Here is a 26,113-nt window from a genome sequence, read left to right on the forward strand (position 1 = left end):
GTACCATGTGGCTGAGCACTTTGGAATGCGTACATAGATTATTGGGGTCGGTTTGCATTCCAAAGTATTGAGGAATGGTGAAAGAATTGAATCAAAAGAAGAATTTCGCTCCTGACCCTTCCAAAGGTACAGGAGCGAGCCTCTTGGAAGGACCCCCTATCTCACCTAATGCACTAAGAAGATCTTGTTTTAAGCTAGGATGAAGGCGAATTGACATGATCAAGATGAGAGAAGGATTGGAAAGACAAGTCAAAGGTGGAGTGAAGGAAATGAGAGCTGAATTGAGTAAAATAAGAAATTCACTCAGATACCTTCCAAAGGTACAAGAGCGAAATTATTTAGAAGACCTAATTCCTCACCAAAGGGCATTGAATGGATATTATTTTGAACAATAGTGAAGGCAAATTAGCAAGATCATGGTGAGAAATGAATGGAAAAGTCAAGTTTAAGGTGATTTGAAAGGAAATGAGGATTGAATTGAGCCAAGGAAGAAATTTGCTCATGTACCTTCCAAAGGTACAAGAGTGAAATTCCTAGAGAGAGAGTATTTTGCTAATGAAGATGATCTAAAGGCCTCCTTGAGGGTGGTCTAAGCTTTGCCACATTCTAAGCTTCATGCAAATCACAAGCATTAAGCACGCATTCATCAAAGAGGTGAAGAAACTACAAGCAACCCCTAGTTTGGTCATGTACCTTCCAAAGGTACAGGAGCGACTTTGGTGATAAGGGCATGTACCTTCCAAAGGTACCAAAGCGAATTTTCTGAGAGACTATATACCTTGTCAAGGCACCCAGAGCAATACCTACTCCTAAGCCTTTTGGTGGTTAAAATAATGATACCTTCACATCTGATTTCAGTCCAATCAGATTTTTGTCAGGATTAATTTTGGGCTTCAGATAGATTGGATGTCTGTTTGGGCTAACCAGTTTAGGTTTTGGTTGAACATCCGGGCACCAAATTATTGTTATTGCTTACACTTAGCTTGTGTTTGCATTTGGGACAACAAATTTGGTCTTAGAGACATTTCTATGACAGAGTGCAAGGAGTGGGGAAGAACATCATTGTGGTTGATGCTTTGTCAAGATGGCCGCATTTGAATTCGTTGGTTGAGATTACTGCTGATTGGAAACAACAGATTATTGTAGAGTATGCCAAAAATCAATTTGCTACTAGCCTAGTGGAGGGCACTTTGCATGATGGAAGGTATCAGATGGATGATGATTGATACACTATGAAGGTAGAATCTTCCTCATACCTGATTCCAAATTCAAGAAGAAGATTCTTCAATCATTTCATGACATCCCCTCAACTGGTCATCAAGGGTATTTCACAACATATCGGCAAATCCAAGGAAGATTTTCTTGGAAGGGACTCAAGGACGAGGTCCTTCGCTACATTATAGAGTGTTCGGTCTGCCAACAGAACAAAGATGCACAGACTTTCCCAGCTGGTTTGCTGCAGCCCTTACCTATTCCTGATCAAAAAGGGCCAAGCATTTGGATAGCTTTCATCACTGGGCTACCAAGGATGCAAGAGAAAGATTGCATATATGTTGTTGTGCACATATTGGCTAAGTTTGCACACTTCTTTGCAATTACCAGCTCATTTGCAACGGCTCAGGTAGCTGATCTCTTCTTCAGAGAAGTGTTTAGATTGCATGACTTGCCAAAAACTATTGTGAGTGATAAGGACAGCAAGTTCCTAAGCATCTTTTGGCAAGAGATTTTCAGATCAAGTGGCACAGTACTCACTCCTAGCACCAGTCTTCACCCTCAGACTGATGGACAAACTGAGGTTGTGAATAAGTGGTTAGAAGGTTATCTCGGAAAGTATGTCAGGGCAGCAGAGGGCTTGGGTGAGATGGCTTCATTTGGGAGAGTATTGATACAACTCTTCCTATCGCATGTTGATTAGGATGTCTCCTTTCACAACCCTGTATGGATATGAGGCACCTATCTTTGCTGATTTGACTTTTGGAGATAGAAGAGCCCCTCAAGCGAGGGATATGTTGCAGCAAAGTCAAGACATTCTGATATCTTTGAAGGACAACCTTTAGCATGCACAGAATCAGCAAAAGATGTATTCTGATTGGCAACGAATAGAGCACTCTTTTGAGGTTGGAGATATGGTCTACTTGAGGCTTCAACCTTACCAACAGTCCACTCTCAAGAAGAGTGGAGCAGAGAAGCTCAAGCCCCGTTTTTATGGACCATTCAGAGTCACCAAGAAGGTTGGAGAAGTGGCTTATCAGTTGGAGTTACCTGAAAACAACAAGATACATAATGTTTTCCATGTGTCACGCCTCAAGAGGGCACTTGGACATAATGTGGTAGCTTCATCAAATCTACCTCCCCTAGATGAGGAGGGGCAATTGGTGTTCATTTCAGAGGACATTATTGATTCCAGGAAACATTCGTTGAGGAGGGCTCTCAAGAAGTATTTGATTAAATGGAAAAACCTACCAATTGAGGATGCAACTTGGGAGAATGAGCAGATTTTGCAGCATCCATCGTTGCTATTGCTTGAGGACAAGGAATTTTGGGGAGGGCGGACTGTAATGTCCCCTTCTCAGTTCTAGACTGATGGATGGAGTCTTAGCCTATTTTGGAAACCCATAGGCTAGCCAGAGACTAAATTAGGTTTTTGTCTTCAGGAAGGTTTTCGGAGAGGTTTTTGCAGGAGTTCTATAGTTTTCTCTCTAGATTCTTTCTAGGATTTTCGTGAGCTTCAGGATGGTATAACATGCATTCCAATCAGAAAAGATTTCTGAATTTACTATTTTTAGTAAATTGCGACAGGCTGATGGCAGTTTGCTTTATAGGGTTTTTCTGGGTTTTCCGAGAGGTCCAGCGTGGTTTGACATGCAAATTCTTCGGAGATGATTTCCGGACAGCTATTTTTAGTAAGTCATGACTGCTGCTCAGAATGTGATGAAAATGACTTTTGACACACTTACTATTTTTAGCAGTATTCTATTTATAGTAAGTACTATTTTTAGCAGTGCTATTTTGGGTAGGGGTTCTGCAACTCAGCTCAGTGGCTATTTCTAGCAGTATTATATTGGCATGATCCTGTGTTCACTCAGATGACTATTTTTAGCAGTTCAATTTAGAGCTCCAACTCAGTTCAGTTTTGGTAATTTCCAGCACTTTAGTCTCTGACTCAATTTGGCAATAATCAGTATTTGAGAAGATATTTTTAATATATTAATACCTTAGGCATAAGGTTTTAATATTTGATTATTTTATGGATGGACGACTTAGGAAAAGGAGAAAATAATAATTCTATCCTAAGTCTACTTGGGCAAATTATTTCACCCCCTTGTTGGATGCCAAAATACAATGCATTATTATTATTCTATATACTTTATGTAATCTCCAAAAGTTCGACTTAAGAGGGGTCATGTTTGGACGTCATTTGCTAAGGGAAAAATATGAAATGCAACGCCTAAGGGGTGAAATGAAATGTAATGGAATTTGGGCACCATTTGAGTGGAATTTGAATTTGAATTTAGCTGGCGAAAAGTTATAAATACAAGCCTTGGGCTCTCATTTGGCTATCCAATCTTGTTATGATAACGAAGTGTTGTCAAAATGTCGTCAGATTCTTATTTCAAGGGATGCATACCTCCTAGTGCCTCAGTTTCGTGCTTGAAAGATAGCGCCTAGCTGAATGTATGACTGTTTCTCATCCAGAGGAGCAGATTGGGCTCAATGTGGTGAAGATTTGTGTGGATTTCTAAGTGTTCTTGTTGCTGGTCGCCGAGTGTGCTGAAATTGATTTTTGGTCGCAGGTTTCAATGTGTCATTCTCCTCGTTCTGGGTATTTCATTTATCTTTCTTTATGGTTTAGGCGATTCATTTTGCAAGTTTATAGAGCTTAAAATGGTGTTTTTGATTTTATTTTTGCAAAATCATACCTTAGCTGGCCGTACCATGTGGCTGAGCGCTTTGAAATGCGTGCATAAATTATTGGGGTCGGTTTGCCACGTTTTGTTGTCCTAGGAATGATCGCCTACCTCCTAGTGATGATTTGCTTTCAGTTTCATGTTATTTGGTTACGAATTGGGTGAGTTGTGAGTGTTTTCGTGGGATTTGGTGTTGTTGGTCTGTGTGTTTTCAGCATGCTAGGAGTATATCAGAATTAGAGCTTTTGGTGTTTGGAGTTGGTTTTGGGGTGTGTGAGTTCATTGGCGTGAAGAGAAAGGACTTGGTTTCATTTGCAGATGTTGGTCATGTTATTGTACTTGGTTCATCACTCTGATATGCTATGATTCATATTGTAATGCTGGTAGTAGTACTAACAGCAATTTTTATTGTTCTTTCTTGTCCCACTGCATAAGTGGAAGAGGTTGGCCTTGCCGCCAATCTTTGGAATACTGATTTCCCTTAAATTGTAATCCATATTGTGCATTGTAAAGCTGGTTAGTAGTACTAGCAGCTATCTAATTGGATTATTGCAATTAGTCCCACTGCATAAGTGGAAGAGGCTGGCTTTGCCGCCTATTTTGAATATTGTAACATTGTCCTTGTAGGCCAAGAGGAGTGTTTTGGGGGTCATGTTGTGGCGATTTGAGGCTTCACATCTCATTATCTATTGACATTTTGATGATTTAAAAGATAACACGTATCTGGGGACGTGTCGGTGTTTATCAATTAATTAATTAAAAGGTACATTATAATGTTTCAATAAAATAATATAAATTGTACCAACCCTCATCTTCTAGAAGGTGATTGTGACGTGTCAAGTAATGTATAAATAGAAGAAAGGGAAGACACATTAGGCATCAGTTGTTTGGTTGTTATCTCTTGTGAGTGTGAAGACACGAGCTGTCCACATAAGATCTTAGGGAACGATACCTCCCTATTGATCAAGCATAACTGAAGAGGTGAAAGACCCTCTGAGGGGTTGCTAGAGGAGTGAGAAGTACTTCAGCTTCTCAATTTGTGCTTAAAAGAGTTTTACATCAGACCTCATATGTTTCAGATTTTCAGAACTTTCAGATTTGACGATTGTTGCTAATGGAGGTATATTCTTGAAGCCAGAAGGTCGGCAATATTCTCATTTGATGATTGGGAGATAGATTGGAGGCAGGTCGTGGTGTATTGGCTTGCTGTTGACAGAGGTTGCAGACTGTAATGTCCCCACTCTAGCAGATTGACCAAGTATATGTGCGTTAGCTTAGCTCTACATGGTCCCGAGGGCTAACGAAGGGTTTAAAGGGATCCTGGAGTGTTTTGGCCTAGTCATTTCCAGTTTGGGCCAAAACGAAGTTGATTTACTTAGTTTCAGGCATACTTACTATTTTTAGTAAGTCAGCAGGACACAACGGGGGCTAGTTTTGGTGATTGGATTTGATACTCCTTGGCGAGAGCTTTCCGACGAGCTATCACTCACGCTATTCGGAGTCCGATTGCTAATATATTTTAATGCCTGAAGTTTTATTAAAGTAACATTTAATTTAATTGTAAAATATTAAAGTGTTACTTTAATATTTATTTTATGGAGATATGTGTAAATCAAAGGGGCAACCAAGGGAGACATAAGTGAATATTTTAATATGTTTTATATTGAACATGTTTTATCCTACATTGCTTGGGTGAGTTGGGTCGCCCCTTGGAGAAAGAATAAAAGGGAGCTTTTGTGGCTTCATTGGGTATGGGAATATGAGAAGAATTTGGTGTGTGAGTTGCAGATCCGTTCTTGGCATTGGAGGACGTCTATCCTCTCTTGTGACATTCTAGACGTCATTCCCTTGGGGTTTGGCCTTTGGAATCCTTTGCTATCATTCATTTACAGGCAAATTGGGTGCTTTTCCAGCTACAAGCAGCAGCATTATTTGGTTGCATTTCCAGCTACAGGCCGCGACACTATTCACGCGGGTACTATTCACGCGGGTACTATTCACGCGGCACTATTCATGCAGCACTATTCATGTTACTGTAGCAGCAGAATTAGAAACTTTGGTTGGAACATTATGTCAAAATGCTGGAGTATTTAGTGAGTTGAAAATAACCTGCTATGTATTTGATTTTTGTTAATTCTGGAAATAATATTATAACAGCAGTAGTTCAATTTCCAGCTTGCCTATTATTGTAAATTCTTTTTAGTTCATGTTATGTGGTTTCATACCTGTGCGAAGACTTGAAAACAAAAAAAAACATTGAAACATTAAACGGAGGAATAAGGAGTTGGCTGCAAACTGTTTGACTAAATTCCTATCAGCAGTGGGGTTAGTTTTTGGGCATTCTAGGGTGTCCATTACACAGACCCCTTGGTGCCCACGTTTTCACTCATAACTCACCCTTCTTGCATCAATTCCACTATTTGATGATTGCAGATTGGAAGTGTGACCAAGGCAATACTTTTTGGTGCATTTGTTGGTGGGAAGAGTGCATAAATTATTTATTAGAAGAGGTCGAACTATACCAGGTCCGCCCCTCCTTGGATCCACAATTTCATGTATGAACACTTCACATTGCCCAAGGACCATTGGGAAAGGCTAGGCGTTGTCATAAGGAAGAAATCTGATCAGATTTTAGGCATTTTTGGAGACATCCATCAGCAGTGACGGTAGCAAATCTGAAGCATCATCTACAGCAGTCATGGTGATCACTTGTGGCACATTTCGCTATTAGAAGGCCTAAGGACTACCGATTTGGCTTCCCACTTCATTGCAGACTTGTCCAGGTTTTTATTGCTTGTTCTATGCTGTAATTTGAGAGGTTAAAATAAATAAATCAGTCATTGTATTCAGACTAGATCTGAATATGTAAATGTTTCAGATTAATGTCTAGTTGCAACCAGCTCATGTAATGAAGCATTTGTCTCAGGAATAAACAGTCTGAAAGTTATCTTGCCTAATATCAATATTAGTAGATGGTTTGCCAACTGTTTATAGTAACGTATATCTGCTGTTCCATTGTTTATCGATCTCTTATTCGTCTTAAGTTCATGCATCTGAAAAGTAGTGCTAATCAGTCACTTCATAGCAGTCATATTGTGTTAGAACAGCCCTCCTATTGTTAAGAACAAGTATCTTTAGATGACCCTTGAAGTCTGAAGTGTTTGATCGGTTGTATGCCAAGTGTTTGACGAAATACCATAAGGGGTAATACTGAAATTTTGGATCAGAATAAGAAAGGGTTATTACAGTCCTCCCGCTAAGAAGCGGTAGAGTTGATTGTAATTTCATTTTTAATCCTCCCACTGGATAAGCAGTTGAGTGATTACTTCTTCAATTTCTTGGCTTGTCCTTGGCTGGTTTACCGCCAAGTGATCTTTCAGTATTCTCATTATCCCGCTGAAAAGTGGAAGGGGCTGGCTTGCCGCCCAAGTATTGTAATCATTTTCAGTTTCTTACATCTAACAATCCCCTCAACACTGTATGCTCTCACCCTCCCAGATTGGGCTCTCAGTGATCAAAAGGTGGAAAGAGTTACTTTCAGCAGTATTGGGATTTCATTTTCTAACCCAAACGGGTGCATTGTAGTGTTTGATGTGTTAAAAAAATCAAAAAAATTGTTGGGGCTATTACAAAGGTTTACATGTGAAGCAACCACAAATGACCAAAGTGAGCCATTGGAATTCAAATGTTCATAGTATTGCAAATTTGCAATAGTAAATTACACGGTAAAAAAAACACAGGTTCTTGAAAAGTGAGTAAATATTCAAACAATATAAACATAACTAGAAGGGATCAATCCAAAGCAATTAAACTCCAAACAAAATGGTTTGAACAACAGAATAAATAGAAATATAAGGGAAATATCCACTCATTGAATCAAAGAGTTGAATATCAATACAAAGATCAGGTCTAGAAAAGAGCACTATCACATATCTTTAATAGAGCTAATGGCAGAAAACCAAGACCATCAATTATCCACCACCATGAAACCGTCAAAGCATGATCAAATAATATCTATAATAGAATTTTTAATGTGTAGTATGCCTAACACAACATTTGGAGGGGCATTTTTCTTAATTTTGTAACGTCGGTCGTACTATTTCATGCTTCCGATATATATATATATATATATATTAATTTGATTACATATACTAATATGTTGACGTTAACTAATGATAAATAAAACCAAAAGTTAACTTATCATGTTTGACCAACGGTTACACCGTTCATGGTATTGGGTGGTAAAGCGATTCTCAAACAAGTCGCACTCCTTCCGATCGGGTAAGTAAACGGTGACTAGTTTATATACTGTGGTGAGAGGTACGTAGGGAAGAGATGTGTCTTCCCACGTGGGAAGACATATCTCTTCACTACGTAACCCCTCATTCACTTATATAGCATGCTTACATTGAGGAGGATGCATACACCAAAATTGATAAGTGTGGTGCATCTTTAAAACACGCTATAGCAGATAAAATACAACTTTCAGATCATATCTCCATCTCTTCTATTTTAATCACAGAATTTTGAAAGAACTTAACATGGTATCAGAGCAAAGTTAAGAAAGATCATATTAAAATTTTGTAACGATCTCAAAAAACTTTCACCAAGCTCTTACTAAGATCACATTCCCATAATCCTAATGGCAACCAGAGTTAGGTTTAAAGATAGATTAGATGGAGCATCAAATTTTGTATCTTGGAAATTCAGGATCATGCTTGTTTTGAAAGAAAATAAAATTGACTCCCATGTCAAAAGTGAAATTCCTGAACCCTCTGATGATACAGAGAAAATTCAGTGGAGCAAGGACAGTGAGAAGGCCCTTCAAATAATTGTGGATTCAGTAAGAGACCACATTATACCAGTCATTTCTAAATATGAGACGGCCTTTCAGATGTTCAAAGCACTAGCTGACATTTATGAAATCAACAACACTAGCAGGGCTCTCACCCTAAAGAATCAACTACACCATATAAAGATGAATAAAGGAGAAACAATTACATCCTATTTCTTGAGGATCACTGGGCTTAGGGATCAACTATCCACTATTGGACATCTAGTAGACAACAAAGAACTTGCTATGATGGCCCTAAATGGACTTCCTACCTCATGGGAATCGTTCATTCAAGGAATCAGTGCTCGTTCTAAATTTCCTAAGTTTGATAGATTGAAAACCAATTGCATTCAAAAGGAATCTCGGTTTGTCACAAGAGGAATAAAACAAAACAATGGTAATGAAGACATTCAAGTTCTAAACTCTAATTCCCACAAGAAAGGAAAGAAGAAGAACTTTAAGAGAAAGAGGGACAACAGCTCAAATGGGAAGAGGTCTTCAAAGAAGAAGAGAGACATTTCTGAAGTACAATGTTTCAGATGTGACCAATATGGGCACTATGCAATGAAGTGTCCAGACAGGATCAAACAACAAGCTTCAATGGCAGAAATTAAGAAAGGGAGTAATTCCGAGAAGCTAGTCTTCTACTCAGCCCTCTCTAGTCAACTCACCTCCAGTTTCAACACATGGGTGATTGACAGTGGAACATCTCGACACATCACTGGATTTCGTGAGCACCTAGATACACTTGTAGAAAGTTCAAATGAAGAAGTGACAATTGGTGATGACTCAAATTATCCAGTTATGGGAATAGGAACCTGCAATATCAACCTAAAGTCAGGCATATACCTACAGTTAACTGGAGTTCTATTTGTACCTGGTATAAAAAGAACCTTGTCTCAGTTTCTGCACTTGAAGATAAGGGTTACAGATTAACCTTTATGGAAGGAAAGGTAGATGCTTGGCCAAAGAACTCCACCATCAAGAAAGCCCACACCATTGAAGTAAGACAAGGGAGGCTCTACAGACTTTGCACCACTCCACCTCTAGCCTTGATTCATGAGACTCCAGATTCGAATGAACTTTGGCACAGAAGATTAGGGCACCTTCATTTCCATGCCCTACCTAAGATAGAGAAGATGGTGATCGGCTTACCCAAGCTAAGTTAAAAATCTGAATGAGCTTGCAAAGGGTGTGCCTTGGGAAAGAATACTAAAGGGTCTTTTAATTCTAGCAACAGTAAATCCAAAAATGTATTAGAATTAGTTCATTCTGATTTATGTGGACCCATGTCTGTACCCTCATTAGGGGGATTTTTATATTATGTAATATTTGTAGATGATTATTCTAGGAAGACCTGGATATATTTCCTGAGGTACAAAGAGTCTGAAGAAATCCTTTCTAAATTTAAGGAATTCAAAGCTCTTGCAAAAAATATGACAGGTAAGAAAATCATAACCTTAAGAATAGACAATGGGGAGGAATACACTTCTGATATGTTTGAAGATTATTGTAAAAATGTTGGGATTAAGAGGGAGTTAATTGTACCTTATAACCCACAACAAAATGGGGTAGCTGAAAGAAAGAATAGGACTATACTAGAAGCTGCTAGGGCTATGTTGTTTGACCAAAATATAGAAACCTCATTTTGGGTTGAAGCATCTAGGACAGTTGTGTACATTCAAAATAGATGTCCTCATTCTCTTCTTGACAATAAAACCCCTGAAGAAGCCTTTACTAGCAACAAACCTGACATAAGTCATTTCCGGATCTTTGGGTGTCCAGTCTATATTCATTTCCCCAAAGAAAAGAGGTCAAAGTTAGAACCTTCTGGAAAGAAAGGAGTATTTGTTGGGTACAGTGAAACCTCTAAAGCCTACGGAATATACATACCTGGTCAAAGACAAATTGAACTAAGCAGAGATGTCATCTTCGAGGAAGACATAGCATTCAGGAGGTCCAAAAGCTCTAATGAATTAGAACACCAAGATCCTCCCACAAGCTTGGATGAGGATTCCACCCATGAGATTCAGAGGGAGACCCCTGAAGATGTTGAGCATGAAGTTTAAGGCTTACCTTTAGAAGAAAATTATCCCGAAACTAGGACGAGACCACTTTGGGCTAAAAATATGCTTCAAGAAGCTGAAAATTATGCTGCTCCAAAGGGGACCTTCAGAGAAAGTAAGAGACCTAACCTATTTTCCAGTTATACTGCCTTGATGAGTGAGATCATTGATGCGGAACCTTCCTGTGTTGGAGATGCGCTCAAGCATCAAGTTTGGAAAGATGCTATGTCAGAAGAGTATCAGTCAATTCTGAAAAATGATGTCTGGGATATTGTGCCTAGGCCTAAAGGCAAATTTGTGGTATCTTCTAAATGGCTCTTCAAAATCAAACATGCAGCAAATGGCAGCATTGAGAAGCACAAAGCAAGGTTTGTTGCCAGAGGTTTCTAACAGAAAGAAGGTATTGACTATGAAGAGACATTTGCTCCTGTTGCCAAATACACTTATGTCCGAGCAGTTTTGGCTATTGCAGCATCTAAAGGATGGAAAGTCCATCAAATGGATGTCAAGACTATTTTTTTGAATGGTAAGATTGTAGAAGTTTATTTGGAGCAACCTGAAGGTTTTGTGATTCATAAGGCTGAATCACATGTCTGCGGATTAAAGAAAGCTCTTTATGGGCTGAAACAAGCCCCTAGAGCATGGTATGAAAGAATTGATCACTATCTCTTGGAATTAGGGTTTTTCAAGAATGAAGCAGATCCAAATCTCTACTACAAGGTAATCAATGGTGAATTATTAATTCTTATTCTTTATGTTGATGATCTACTAATCACAGGAGAGGATAATTGCATTTCTCGATGTAAGAAAGAATTAGCCTCTGAGTTTGATATGAAAGATTTAGGAATTCTTCACTACTTCCTTGGATTGGAAGTTTGGCAGCAGGCAGATGGTATAATCCTTAATCAAGGAAAATACACCATTGATATACTCAAGAGATTTAGAATGTTGGATTGTAGATCCATGACCACACCTATGGAGACAAATCTGCACAAGCTAAAGGAAACAGCTGCAGAATCAGAGTTTGCAGATCCTACACTCTATAGACAAATTATTGGATTTCTGATGTATTTGGTAAACACAAGACCTGATATATGTTATGTTGTAATAAGTCAGTTCATGTGTGAACCCAGGGAAACACATCTTGTTGTTGCAAAGCATATTCTGAGATATCTTCGAGGAACTATTGGTTTTGGTTTGAAATATAAACATGTAGAACTTGACCTACATGGATTCACTGATTCTGATTGGGCTGGAAGCATAGTTGACAGGAAAAGCACATCAGGATGTTGTTTCAGTTTAGGATCAAGAATGATCTCATGGATATGTCGAAAACAGTCTTCAGTTGCTCAGGGTTCTACAGAAGATGAATACATTGTAGCCTCCATGGGAGCAAGAGAAGCTGTATGGCTCCGGAAATTGCTTGTAGGACTGTTTGGTCAGCCCTTAAATCCTACTGTCATCTACTGTGACAATCAGAGTTGCATCAAGCTTTCAATGAATCCAGTATTTCATGACAGGTCTAAACACATTGAGATTCCTTATCACTATGTTCGAGATATGGTGGAAAGGAATGTGATCCGACTGAATTATATTAGTACAGGTGATCAAATTGCAGACATTCTTACCAAGCCTCTCTCCAGGATCAAGATTGAACACTTTAGAGATAAACTTGGTATGGTTGAAAATGATATTTAATTTTGAGATAGTCTCATTTATTCTGATATACTAATATATTTAAAGATGTTTAGTGTGTAAACTCTTTTATTTGTCATGTGTGTGACTCCATGACTGCATGGGCCTTTTGTGAACATTATTGAAGGGTGACGACTTTTCAATAATGAACACTTGTTTCAAATTGATATTGTAAGGTGACGATTTTACAATTATCAATTTAACTATCTTGATGGATATCATGTGACTTGATATTTGTAAACATGTCATGATAGTATATACATCTCTGAGACATTATGGTAGATATTTGTTGGTTGATATCATTAAATAAACCATAATTATGATAGAGATCTTCATGGTGAATATTATGAACATAATATTCGTGGACATGCCATGAAATCATTATCAGTATGGTAGGCATCATGTGACTTGATGCCAGTGCACATACCTTACTTGATAACTATGAGTTATGGTGAGTATCATGAGACTTGATATTCATTGTTGAACCATATCTATGAATATCACTATGGTGTGATATCTCCTCTCTTCACAATCAATGGATGAATTGTAATGTTTTCTCTAACATGAAATGTGTCCTCCCTAGTTAAGAGGGAGTGTTAATTTTGTAACGTCGGTCGTACTATTTCATGCTTCTGATAGATATATATTTGATTACATATACTAATATGTTAACGTTAACTAATGATAAATAAAACCAAAAGTTAACTTATCGCGTTTGACCAACGGTTACACCATTCATGGTATCGGGTGGTAAAGCGATTCTCAAACAAGTTGTACTCCTTCGGATCGGGTAAGTAAACGGTGACTAGTTTATATACTGTGGTGAGAGGTACGTAGGGAAGAGATGTGTCTTCCCACGTGGAAAGACATATCTCTTCACTACGTAACGCCTCATTCACTTATATAGCATGCTTACATTGAGGAGGATGCATACACCGAAATTGATAAGTGTGGTGCATCTTTAAAACATGCTATAGTAGATAAAATACAACTTTCAGATCATATCTCCATCTCTTCTATTTTGATCACAGAATTTTGAAAGAACTTAACAATTTTGTCCATAGGCCTACTATTTATTGCCGTGTAACAAAGCGTAAAATATGACAGTCCATAAAGAGTTATTTGTTTAAGCTCATATTTTGTAGTAAGGTAAAAACTTTATAATGTAACTATTTAGTCATTATATGTGGTCACCATCAAAATATCCCCTTTTGTTGGTATTAAATTCAATGTATCTTGTTGTAAGTAAGATATTGTTTTAAATAAAAGCTTACTCCAATCTATGTATTCAATCTTGTATGAATAAAATCTTATTTATTTTCCACTCCAGGCACTAGAATGGACAACATGAACATCTAATAAGGGTTTATGCCTCTACGTGATCAATTTATTTTCACATCAATACAATCTTATGTGTTTTCAGCTCTATGTATTAGAGTGGAGAATATCACCATTTACTATGAACTTAAGCCAAAATAGCTCAATATTTTGATCATATTTCTCTAGTTCATGATAACACACAATAGGCATATACACAAAATGCTGTATTTAGTATACAACTTGAGTTAGGGTCACAAGCTAGGAGGATACATGGTACTTGCTCCATAACCTATCCTAAAACTCAAGGTCAACAAACCTCGAGAGATAGAGAGAAAACTAGTATTGTGTGCATTTTCTAGTGATCCCCAATAGCAAGCTAAGGAAACTAGAAGACCCTCAATGCCAAAATGAAGTAGACACACACTACTTAGAATGAGAAAGGCTAAAGGAACCACTGTAGCAGCACACAAAATGAATATTGTCTCATCAATTCCTCGTCTATGTCTGAATCCAAAGTATCCAAAGGATGTTTAATGCCTCCAACTTTTGCTTTCACCTAAAAAAAGATAATCATCCTAGTAGGCCTAGGATTCCATCGTAAAGTCTTAGAGCTCAAAGGCCACCTCCAAAGAAAAAGGCACTAAATTATTTTATTGTGATAGTAGATAAAGTAAATAGAAAACCTTGTTGGTCCTTGTATAGACAAAGATATCTCACCTAGATCTCATATTGATAAGCCACTTCAAAATAAAATCGTTCCTCGTTCGTCACTTCTTAGATATAACAAAGACAATAATGATATAACCACAAAAGATATATGGTCCATCTCAACACATAACTAGTGGGGACACTCAAGCTACGTGACCTAAAGTCTATTAAATATTCAAGATAGACAGGTCAAATGATGTCATCCACAATCCATAGGAAATGCTCAGCGTGGACAGCCATCTTGGAACTGAGAGGTTACAAAGAAGAGGTTCAAGAGACCTAAATGCATTATTGGTATGTCCTCTTTGAACAACTATGGATCACCAGTTTCAAGAGAATATGAGAAGGAGAATGATTTAAGTATTTTGAAAATGAAGAAGCCTATTAATAGAGCTGCTAATAGACTGAAGAAGCAAATTGATCTCAAGATACCTAGTAGACATAATTTATTACTGTACGGCGTAAGTGCTTTAATATTTAATCATAAATTGTAATTTAATTATTTCAAGATAACCTGATCAATTTGCAGTGTAAGTGACAAACAATTTAATTCCCTTGCATACACACACACTTGGTTTGCCCATTTTTCTCCCATCTTTTCCTTACAACATTTGGTATCGTAAGCTCCTGAAAAATAAAATCAAGATGCAAATAAAACAAAAATTGGTTGGCACCGCAAAGGAGGGAATTGGACAGAGCAAACCTCACAGTCAAAGTACAGTGAGGTGCCAACACTGCAGAAGTCGGACACCAGTGTCAAGGACAGAAATTTGTCACAAGAAGGAACAGTGTTGGCCACGAGAATAGATGAAAGTTTGTAAAATTACAACAAGCACAATCCAAAATCTGAATAGTTCTATTTATTGTTTGGATATTCAAAATTTGTATTATTGTATGCAAAAGTTCTATAATCTCTCTTGCCAGAAATACCAATGTGTGGTTCTATAATTTGAAACCAAATCATTTAAATACCTGATTTTGTTGTTGGTAGTTTGGTTGAATAATCATTCCCGTCTTTCAAAGTCTATCTACTGTTAAACATAGCTTATGTTCAATATTTAGTCTTTACATAACTCCCAAAAACTCACCACATGTTATTATAATGTCTAAAGTCACAAGATACATATGATATGTGAGCATCAAGACAGTGACCAAATTGTTTTGGGGAAGGAATTTAGAACCTCTACAAACATTGATAGTTCTATTGATTCTCAAACTTTACACATCTGATGACCTCATACCCGAAGTCTGAAATGCAACTCCTATTGTTATCTTATTGACCAGTCTGAAAAATAAATATCAAACATCAAATAAGAGTCATGCAGTGTATTGTATCTAAAAATTGTTTTTCGACCGAAGTGATCAATTACCTATCAACCATAAACAAAAAAGTAAAATATGAACATATAGTTGCTCAAGTGACGAACAATCTTACCCCTCTTAATGAAAAATTTATTGAGTCTCTGAATCTGTTGGGTAAGAGTTAGACATTAACCTTTGAGCATGTCAGTACATATATCTAGTAAAAGGAACAGTGCCAAAACAATTGGGGAAGCACATTAATTGGGTGTATGGAAAGTGCTTTTGCAGCACAACATAAAAGCAGCGGCAAAGCACATCCTAAGAAGCAATTTGTAAAGAATTTGTCAAAAACCAAAGTGAAGAGTTTTTGCTTCAATAAGTTCATCAATGTTAAGAAGAAATGTCAGAAGTGGTAGTATGATTTCGCTTATAATAATTCAAAGTCTTAGGCTAATGCAGCAGTTAATGAAGGGGTACAGAATTTTTGAGAGGAATATGCTTTTGTTGTCTCCTAAGATGAGAAAGAATACGTTATATGTTAGTTCTCTGATTCAACAGAATTGCACCATTTCACTTGTCACAAGAACTGGTATCAAAATTTAACCACAGATAATACAAATTATGAATCAGTTTTGTGAGGAGATGGTCAGTCTCATGCAGTGGAAGGTACATGTGATGCTCATGTTCTCCTTAATAATGTTGTTAGGCATGTGTTTCAGGATGTAATGTTTGTTCCAGAGATGCATGAAAATTCATATTTAAAAGCCAACTCACCTGAAACCTGAACATAAGTGTAAATATCATTGATTTCTGATGTGAAATAGAACAGGATGGTCCCCCTTGGTATTGTGCATGGATGATGATTTTTGTTTTCCCTTCTTTTACACTAGAAGTATATATTGTAGACATTGTAAACTTAAATAAACTCAACCAGAAAATCCCCTTGATCCTTTTTGATATTTCCAAGTTCAAAATTTTGCTCAGAATTCTTATGCTCAACTGTTTCATTTATTTCATAAAATGTGGATATAATTTTCCTTCCAGCAATAAGCATATGCAAAGCCCATTTGGAACCCCTTTCATAACTTGATACAAAGGAATATCTAAAGAAAAACATGTTAAATTTCTGGGATTTCAATCTCCAGATTTATGTTTGAGCTAAACTATAGCAACTTTGCCGACAATATATCTTAACCCTGACATCAAAATTTTGTCCTTCACAGTTATCTCTTCCTTTCATCTCCTTCCAGCTGCCCTCCTATAGGTTCTTTATGTTCAATCATGAGATATAGGTTTAGTTAACTTGATGAATATCTATGTAGAATGGCTTTCCCATTGACAAAGTTCTTCATTATATATTGAAAGAAAACATTAGATGCTATGTATTCAAAAGCGGTATTAGAGGCACAAACGAAACTCCCAAGATTACTTTTTATAAAAGAAGCAACTTATATTATCAAAATGAAATGATCCTCGAAAATAGAACTCTAGCTCTAAGAACAAAGAGAATGACAATGGGCACAAGATACAGTGCCCTAAAAATGAAAATAATTTAATTGTGATATTACTCTCTAAATAGGGAAAGACTTGTCAAGACTCGAGAGTACAACAGACAAAAGAGAGTCAAATTTAAAGTTGTACATGTGTATTCAACCCATTTTGCTACCTCATGTTCCTGCAATTTTTTGTCTAGCTCTCTAAAGTCATCCTCAGAATTGTACTGCCCTGAATGGTAAAAGCACCGTTGTAAAAACTCCTCCATTTTATCTCCACAGTTTTCCCTGGTCAGACAGCAAATTTCTACAAGATTAATTTAATAACAAATGAATTTTCTTTCTGAAATTCCTATGAAATACATTTCTGGTTCAATGATTCTTAAAATGCATTTTGGTTCTACTAAGAACATAGCATTGCTAATGTTTAAAGCATAATTTAGTAATTTTAAAATTTTGAAAATTATGTAGTACACAAAATTATAAGTACCTCTTGTCAATCCTGCAGGTCAATTTACCACTAATAATCTGACGTAATTCTGCATCAGTCATCTTACTCCGTGCAAAACCATATACAGTGAAATGCTGCAACAGTACAAGGGAAATCATTAGCATGACAGGATGATTAGTTTTTGAGTTGCGTAGCTAATCAAAGGCTTAAGATTGTTCTACTTAAACTATTGGTTAACTTTTCATATAGGCACTAATCTCGAAACAGATTCAAAAAAATGTAATATGTTTTGAACCCAAAATTAATTGTCATGATTTGTATTTAATTATAAGTGATCTATGGTTGTGGTTTCTACTTATTCGTAAGTGATCTATGGCAGTGATTTGTACTCATCCATAAGTCAACTACAGTCACAATCTGGTCTCTGCTCATCCTGGTTCGGCAAAATTTTGAAATGGGTTTTGGGTTCATTTGGGATTCGTTAGTACAAAAACAATGTAAAAAAAATTTATATATATATGCAGCCTAGAAGCATGAATTAAGATTAGAATGTCAAATAGCATCATATAAACAACAAAACCACCATAAATTTGTAATCATTGCATCATGATCATACCATCATAGCATCATATGCTTCAAGTTCAATATCAAGTTCAAGTATCATTGTTTCAAAATTGGAACTTTAGTTTTAAGTTTTAATCATCAAATGGATTCTCTAGATCATCAACATCATCATCATCATTGACATTAGACGAACCAATGCCAATGCCAATACCACTTTCACTTGCACTTGCACTAATAGTGTTCTCACTTTTCAAGTCCTCAAATGCAACAAGCTGAGAAGTGGAAGCATCCAAGTCGGTATGCTCTAACTCTATATCTCACATCTTCAACTCCCCTTGCTTGTAGTCATGTTGCTTGCGTGAAAGGAGGCACAAGTTGAAATGCACATATACTAAGTTCTCTGCTCTTTTTGATTGCAATCTATTGTGCTTTACTAAGTGGATGAAAGAATATGTGCTCCAATTTCTTTCCGATGCAGATGAACTAGCAACCTATTAAGACAAAGTAAACAATTAAAGAATTTATAATTTTATTAATAGAATTTACAATTTTAAAAAAATAAAAAACTTTAAATACTAAAAAATAAATATTCATTAATTGTTAAACTTACTTGTGATAAAATTTTGATTATAAGGGGCCGAAGAATTTGGAAACATTGACCATGTACATACCACCAACTATGAGCATCCTTTTTATACCTAAGATGAAGAGCATCAACAATTAGACTATTTGCGTTCACAAATTCTATGGACTTATTTGTAATCAGATCTTAGACTATTTGCGTTCACAAATTCTATGGACTTATTTGTAATCAGATCTCACACATCGTCTTCAGGGAAGAGTCTAAGAAATGTTCCCTTGTCCCCTTCAGAAACTTCTAAATCTCTATATGGTGCAAAGCCTTACTGGCATATCAAGATACTGATTGTTGTAGTATTTTGGAGCCAATGCATAGGCAAGATGTAATGGAGTGATCATCTTGTTCCACCTTTCTTTAACAATTACATACAATTGATTGAAGAAAGTCTCCTCAAGGTCTTGCTCTTTTGCACTTATGATGCACTTCATCTTCTCAAGCATTGAGTTGATGACATCATACACCTCTCGAATGCAAGGCTTAACAATGTCAATATAGCAAATCGTGCTCATATAATGGACTCGGTGAAACTAAGGACATACGCTCCCACCATGATTCATCTAATATTCTTTGCCTAATTTATGTTGCCCTCTCAGTGTTGTTCTACTTCCATATAAACCAATTTTGACTGATTACCATATTAGTAAGTGCATCTTTAACTTTCACAAGTCATCTCAAGAGGATTGTGTTAGATGCAAAATGGGTCTCTGCAACCTATAATAGAAATTAAAGCCAAAATGATTAAAAATTAAAGACAAACTTTAAAGAAGAATACACATTACACCATCAAATTATGAAAACCAGAAAATCAGAAAATGTAATATTAAATCTCTTCACTTACCTTCAATAGCTCCAATTTTGAAAATGATCTAAAAATTCCTTGAGACATGTGGTGGTTGGTGGTGAACAACTAGATGTCCTCAGCCTTTGCATACACCTCTTTGATCCACTCAATTTTATTTCCAATCTTTTGCAGCAAAAGATTGAGTGGACCACACAAGGTGTCAAAAAAATATAGTGATATCATTCCTCAACCAACAAACCAACAGCTCTACAATTCTTTGTATCATTTGTTATGACTTGAACACCGTTACAAGGTCCCACTGTCTCAATGGTAGAGATGAGAATGTCAACAATAAATTACCCATCATTTACTTGCCCCTCACAATCCACGGCTTTCAAAAACATTGCCCCTTTAGGGAACACCGCTATGACATTGATCAAGGGACGACTTTTTGAATCTTCCCACCCATCTGAAACAATGGATACACTTGTCTCAATCCATGAATCCCTTATGAGCTTCAATGCATCTTCAAACCCCTTGACCTCTCTTTCCAACAAGGTGCCATGTACCTTCTCATTACCCAGGCCCTTATACCCTCTTGGAGCTTCATTAACACTTTTCAACATCTTTTTCCAATATGGGGAGCAAACAGCATTGAAAGCAACCCATTTGCATATATACATCTTGCTACATCTTGGTCGACAATGCCTCACTCTCATTTCGAAATGCACTTTCCAAAGGTCCCTTTGATCTTTCGCATACAATGGGTTCTTCACTTTGAGGCTCGGTTGTGGTAAAAAAACAGGTGGTCTTCTACCACACTATTGGCATTAGATGGGGGCTGCATTCCCTTTGATTTTTGATTTTTTGAAATGGGCCGATTTAACCTACGTGTTTCTCTCTCATCTACTTCCTCTTGCTCCCTAATATATTTTAAAATTCTCTCTTGCGGTATAGGCACTCCCAAACTTGGATATTGCTCAAACCTGATATAGGTTTTCGTTTTTGCTCATTTTTGTTCGATCATGATATAATATTGTAACATGCAAATATGCAGATTGAACATGCAAGATCAACAATACAGATTTTCAAGGAAATCAATCAATGTAATACAGAGAATCTAAATAAGCCAATGGTATTCTTTGATATAGAAAATTATTACTGTTTACAAACACATGCTGCTGTTACAAATCAAAAGATGCCTAATGCCATCAAGTAACACATACTCAGAATGCCTCCATACATAAAATAACAAACCCTCTGAAAATCTACAAGATAGATCATCAAATCTCCATGAAAACTGATCAATGATGTGCAACTGTGAATCTTGAGATGAATTCACCAAGTGGGCTGATTTGTGTTTCCGTCCAAATAGCCAAAACCTCTAGGGTTTCCATCCTAGGGTTTACTGAACCTGCAAGCTAAAGCTCTCAAGCTCTCAAGGAAAAGTTTCTTTGAAAATAACAACTCAAGAATGAATCCTCATTGCACTTTTTCCTCCTTTTATAATATTTTTCTTTTTCGAAAGTAATACTTTATTTTATTTCTCTTTTAAATTACTTTTCCCCTCAAAAGTGACTTTACTTTATACTTTGTCATTGACATTATTATAAAGTCACTTTATAAAATAAAGTATGTCCAACTACTAATTAATTAAATTTAAATAATCCCATAGGACTCAGGACTATTTAACATTTAATTTATTTATTTATTACCTTAAATAAATCCAACTTGGAGAAAAGGGGACATTACAGCACACCATCTTTTCCAAACTTTTGATGCCTCTTCCTGGTATTCCACACAAATGACCTTTCACCCAAAAATATGAACTAGGACGTTGTATATCACATCCCTTGCATTTCCAAAGGAATCCCCCACCTTCATGAAGCGGTCGTAAAACATCAACGTATTTCCATAGAGGAGAGTTTAAATCTGTTTTGTATCTTTGTTGTTCATTTGTGGATGTAGAACTAGTTGCCATTCTAGTTCCTATGGCAAGAAAATTTATGAACTCGTTGAAAACACACAAAAAATTAAAAGAATGGAAAAAATAGAGGAAAACAAAAATGGAGGAAAAGAAAATGAAAAAAATCTTACCTCTTACAGCCAATAGAAAGTTGCAAATGCATAGGAATGACGATGCCACACTTGATGAAGCTTCAATCTTCGATCTTCAACTCTCTACTTTGATGCAACAAGAAAAAATATATCTTAACCTATAGGAATGAAATTGTTCTATACAAAAGAAATGACCAAAAATGATGTTGTTTTGATGTCTTAAGTGTTTTGGAGGCAACTTTTAAGGTTTAGGTTGGTCAAAAAGTGAAACTAGACCTCAAAAAGTTTTAAAAATTGAAAAAAAAATAGTTTTGGGCGGTCTTGGCGTTTGGTTCGCCAGGATTTGCCCAGGCCGAACCAGCTTGCCCAGTACCACACCCTGGCTGGATCCACAGGCAAACCGAACAAGAATCACGACCAAGTTCGAACCAAACTGGTACCCAGGTTTCCAAGGGTTGAATTTCCAAGGGTCGAACCTTGCAACTTAGGCTTTCTCACTAGGTACACCCCCTCATGAAGGATGGATGGTGGAAGGCCACATGACACGAAGAGGGATGGTATATCTGCTATTGGGCCTAGTGTGAGGATTGCTTCGGGCACCCTATCATGTCTCCTTATCCAAGCCCTATTATGGTTGAACCCTAATAATAAATTAAAGATATTACATAAATAAGATGGTTATGAATATATGTTCTTTAACCCTAGTAGAAATGATTGGATTTATGAATTGTATTTTCGATAATTGTCTATCATAATTGTAGGGTCTCAACCAGGATCTATCTTGCTTTTGCATTCTTTGGGTAAAGTACATCTCTAACTATATTATGTTCCTTGTTTTTATTGAACTTGTGATTCTAGGGCAAAATTTAAGGTAATCCCAAGAGGGGTCATTACAATGGCTGAGCTCATATTGGAAAAATTGTACACTGAGGAAAATCCAACTTGATATATAGAGTTGGGATGTTTAAGTTAAGGCAGTTAACCTTTCATCATCAGAAAAATCCCCTGTTTTTACCAAGACATGGGCTGTCCATTTATCCTTACAGAGGTCATTTTTTAACCTAATTTTTACAAATAAAAAAATTAGTTTCAATATCTGATTTTAAATATGAATTTTAAAATCTATTTTCTTCCAAACCTAATTTTCCAACTCTGATTTTTCTCAGGAATTAAACAAATTGATTTTATTTGACTGATGGTCATAGTTGTCACATTAGTACAGGGGACCACCTCAACTGCCACATAAGCACTCCAGTCAGGTGCCACAACATTAGTGGAGCCCACCTTGACTTGCCAGTGCATTTGAATCCTCGATACATTGTTTCAAGACCCTTGTTTTGTCTAGACCATTCTAAAGCTACACAAAATCCATTTTGAGCAACATTTTTTACAGAATGGATATATTTCCAAGGATTACACAATAAGCTCACCTCTTTGAGTGTGAAATGCCTGTTTGCACATGGACCTGCCAACTGCTTCCAAAGACACCACTCCTACAACCACAGCATTCTTCCAAATCCACTGGTCCGCATAGGAATCATGACCACTACTAATGAAATATGGGTCTATGAAGATTGGCTCAAAAGTACACAGATGAATCGTGAGCTTTTTTTATTTCATCTAGACTTTCAAGGGTTTCACCCTGTCAGATCAGATTTCTGTTATGATGTCATCTGCTACTAATTTTTATCAAATCTTTAAAGTAGCAGGGTACATCCTCATTTTCAGAACATCCGTTGCCCCTAACTTTGACAAACATAAGCGTTTTTGGGTCTTATTCTTGGAAACAAGTGTTTTTCCATTGTAGCTTCCATTTGTAATATCAGCTGTCCTCTTGCTTTATATTTTTCTTTGTTAACATGGTATTCAATCTGTCAATTCCAGCTGATTTACAGTTGACAAGAACTAAATGCATGATCTAAAATTCCTTTATGGAAGGCCCTATAAGGATTAAAGGGCTCTACCCTATCACTATGGCTATAAGCCAAAGCAAATGAAAATGAAAAGAAACCATTGTAATTCAACTGGGTAGATGAAGCACATGAACTAATTGGAACACCCATCTCTGGTGCAGTAAAGGATAGGGAATTAATTGAATGACTACCTTGACCTTGCACCCAAAACAATACTCACCATCATACTTGCATGCCAATCAGAAAACAGTGGGAAGCATTAAACTATGACCAACATCTTCAAAAGGCTTGCCAAAACACACTGGCAAAAGCTAAATCCAATAACACAAGGCTTATAGCAAGTTTCTAACAAATTCACAGGCCTCCAAACACCCCACATATACCCAAAGGAACATTGTCCAATTACCCAGCAAACAAGAAAGTCTCAATTTGCAATTCCCATCATTTTACAGGACTTTTAACTACTAAACGAGGTAAATTGCCTAAAAACATAATTGGTTTTGAATAGCCTATACACCCAGGGGTACGAAGACTCAAAACAAATCCCATGACATTCTAACACATTCCCATCTTCATATGGATTTCACACAAAATCAGAACAATCACTTGACTGACATACAGTTTTTGGCCTTTCCAAGACATGCAAATGCACAGATCACCATAAAATATCATAAAATGAATTTATTTTTTCAATACACAAGGCACGGGTCACAAGCCCTTTTAAATGATCTACAACACACTCAAAACCTTTTTTCTCAATTACAATAGCTTACATATGCTTTCAAGCACTTACATAGAAATTGACAGCTCAAAATCTCACTGTTTAAAATGAACTCTCCTAAAACATTTTTCCCTGCTTCATATGCACAAAAAACCCGCCTCAAATATGGGTTCAGATTTTGGATAATTGCACCATTCGCTTTAACCCTTCATTTTTTACTCATTTTCTGAACTTTTTTGTTGCTGCTTTCCAGCAACCTGGGCCTTCCCAAAAACATCCCCAATCATGAAATATGAATATTAATTATCAAAAACATTTTTGGCATCTTTTTAGGCAAATTTTGGAAAGATTTGTTTGTGTTTGTAACTCCCAATCTGCTCCAGTATTGAAACCACCCCATCAAGAACCAAACAACCAAGAAGAGGAGATGAAACATCATGCTGCCAAAGAACAAAAAAGGAAAATCCAATGAAAAAGAAATCTACATCATGCAAGTGTCAATCAACCAAAACAAAGGAAAACTAAGTGAAAAGGTCACCTAAGCAAAGGATAAGCTGTCCCAAGATAGCAAGATTCAGCCAACCTACCGCCATGTGGAAAAGTCCGCAACAAATCAAAAGGAAACTATGACATAACTGTTACATTGCTGGGAGTATATGAAGCTGCCTGAAATAGTTCAACCCTAGCATTAGCTAGATCGGGAAAAGATAAAAGAATGCCTTCAAATGAGCAAGACTAACACTAGTCCATCCTTTATCACATCCACTTTAATTTTGGATAGGTAACAAATGGTTGGAAACATATCATTTAATGTCTGAAGATGATTTTCACATTCCCTCTTGCAGCCTATATTAAAGGAATGCATTTTTATAACAAACACACATTCAGCCTGTAGTATGAGACACAGCTCCTGTCACCTTTTCTAAAGCAGCCATCTACACAATAAACCACCTTGTAGTAGCATGATTTAGGAATATAACAACCTGTAGGAATCTGTTTACCGCTACAATTACATCGCTGGGAGTATACGAAGCTGCCTGAAATAGTTCAACCCTAGCATTAGCTAGACTGGGAAAAGATAAAAGAATGCCTTCAAATGAGCAAGACTGACACTAGTCTATCCTTTATCACATCCACTTTAATTTTGGATAGGTAACAAATGGTTGGAAACATATCATTTAATGTCTGAAGATGATTTTCACATTCCCTCTTGCAGCCTATATTAAAGGAATGCATTTTTATAACAAACACAAATTCAGCCTGTTATATGAGACACAGCTCCTGTCACCTTTTCTAAAGCAGCCATCTACACAATAAACCACCTTGTAGTAGCATGATTTAGGAATATAACAACCTGTAGGAATCTGTTTACCGCTACAACTAGTAAATTAAATACAGAAAATAATAATGTACATGACAATGCATACCAGACACGGCAGTAAAATATATCTTTACTCGCACATGCAATTATTAAAGAGAAGAAGACCAGCGATGGTCGGCCAAGGATTACAATAGATCCGACTATACCGTCCTACTTCCTTGGCGGTACACAATATATTTAAATTTTAAAGGACCCGACGGTTGCCGAGAGGTACACAACCGTCAACCAACCGACACATAACTACCCGAGAGTGACAACCCACTCAATACAATTAATTA

General features: G+C 36.8%; 1 protein-coding gene across 1 annotated transcript in view; it reads right to left on the reverse strand.

Moving 5' to 3' along the window:
• Nucleotides 1–26,113, reverse strand: part of LOC131037024 (glucose-6-phosphate 1-dehydrogenase, chloroplastic) — an 87,140-nt gene that overhangs the window by 30,197 nt on the left and 30,830 nt on the right. Inside the window, exons 3-4 of the mRNA XM_057969060.2 lie at nt 17,817–17,911; nt 17,500–17,614 (exon numbers count right to left, since the gene is read on the reverse strand). Coding sequence (XP_057825043.1) covers nt 17,500–17,614; nt 17,817–17,911 — 210 coding nt within the window. The remainder of the gene's footprint in view (nt 1–17,499; nt 17,615–17,816; nt 17,912–26,113) is intronic.

Source organism: Cryptomeria japonica, chromosome 8 (assembly GCF_030272615.1).
Source record: "Cryptomeria japonica chromosome 8, Sugi_1.0, whole genome shotgun sequence".
Classification (NCBI taxonomy): domain Eukaryota; kingdom Viridiplantae; phylum Streptophyta; class Pinopsida; order Cupressales; family Cupressaceae; genus Cryptomeria; species Cryptomeria japonica.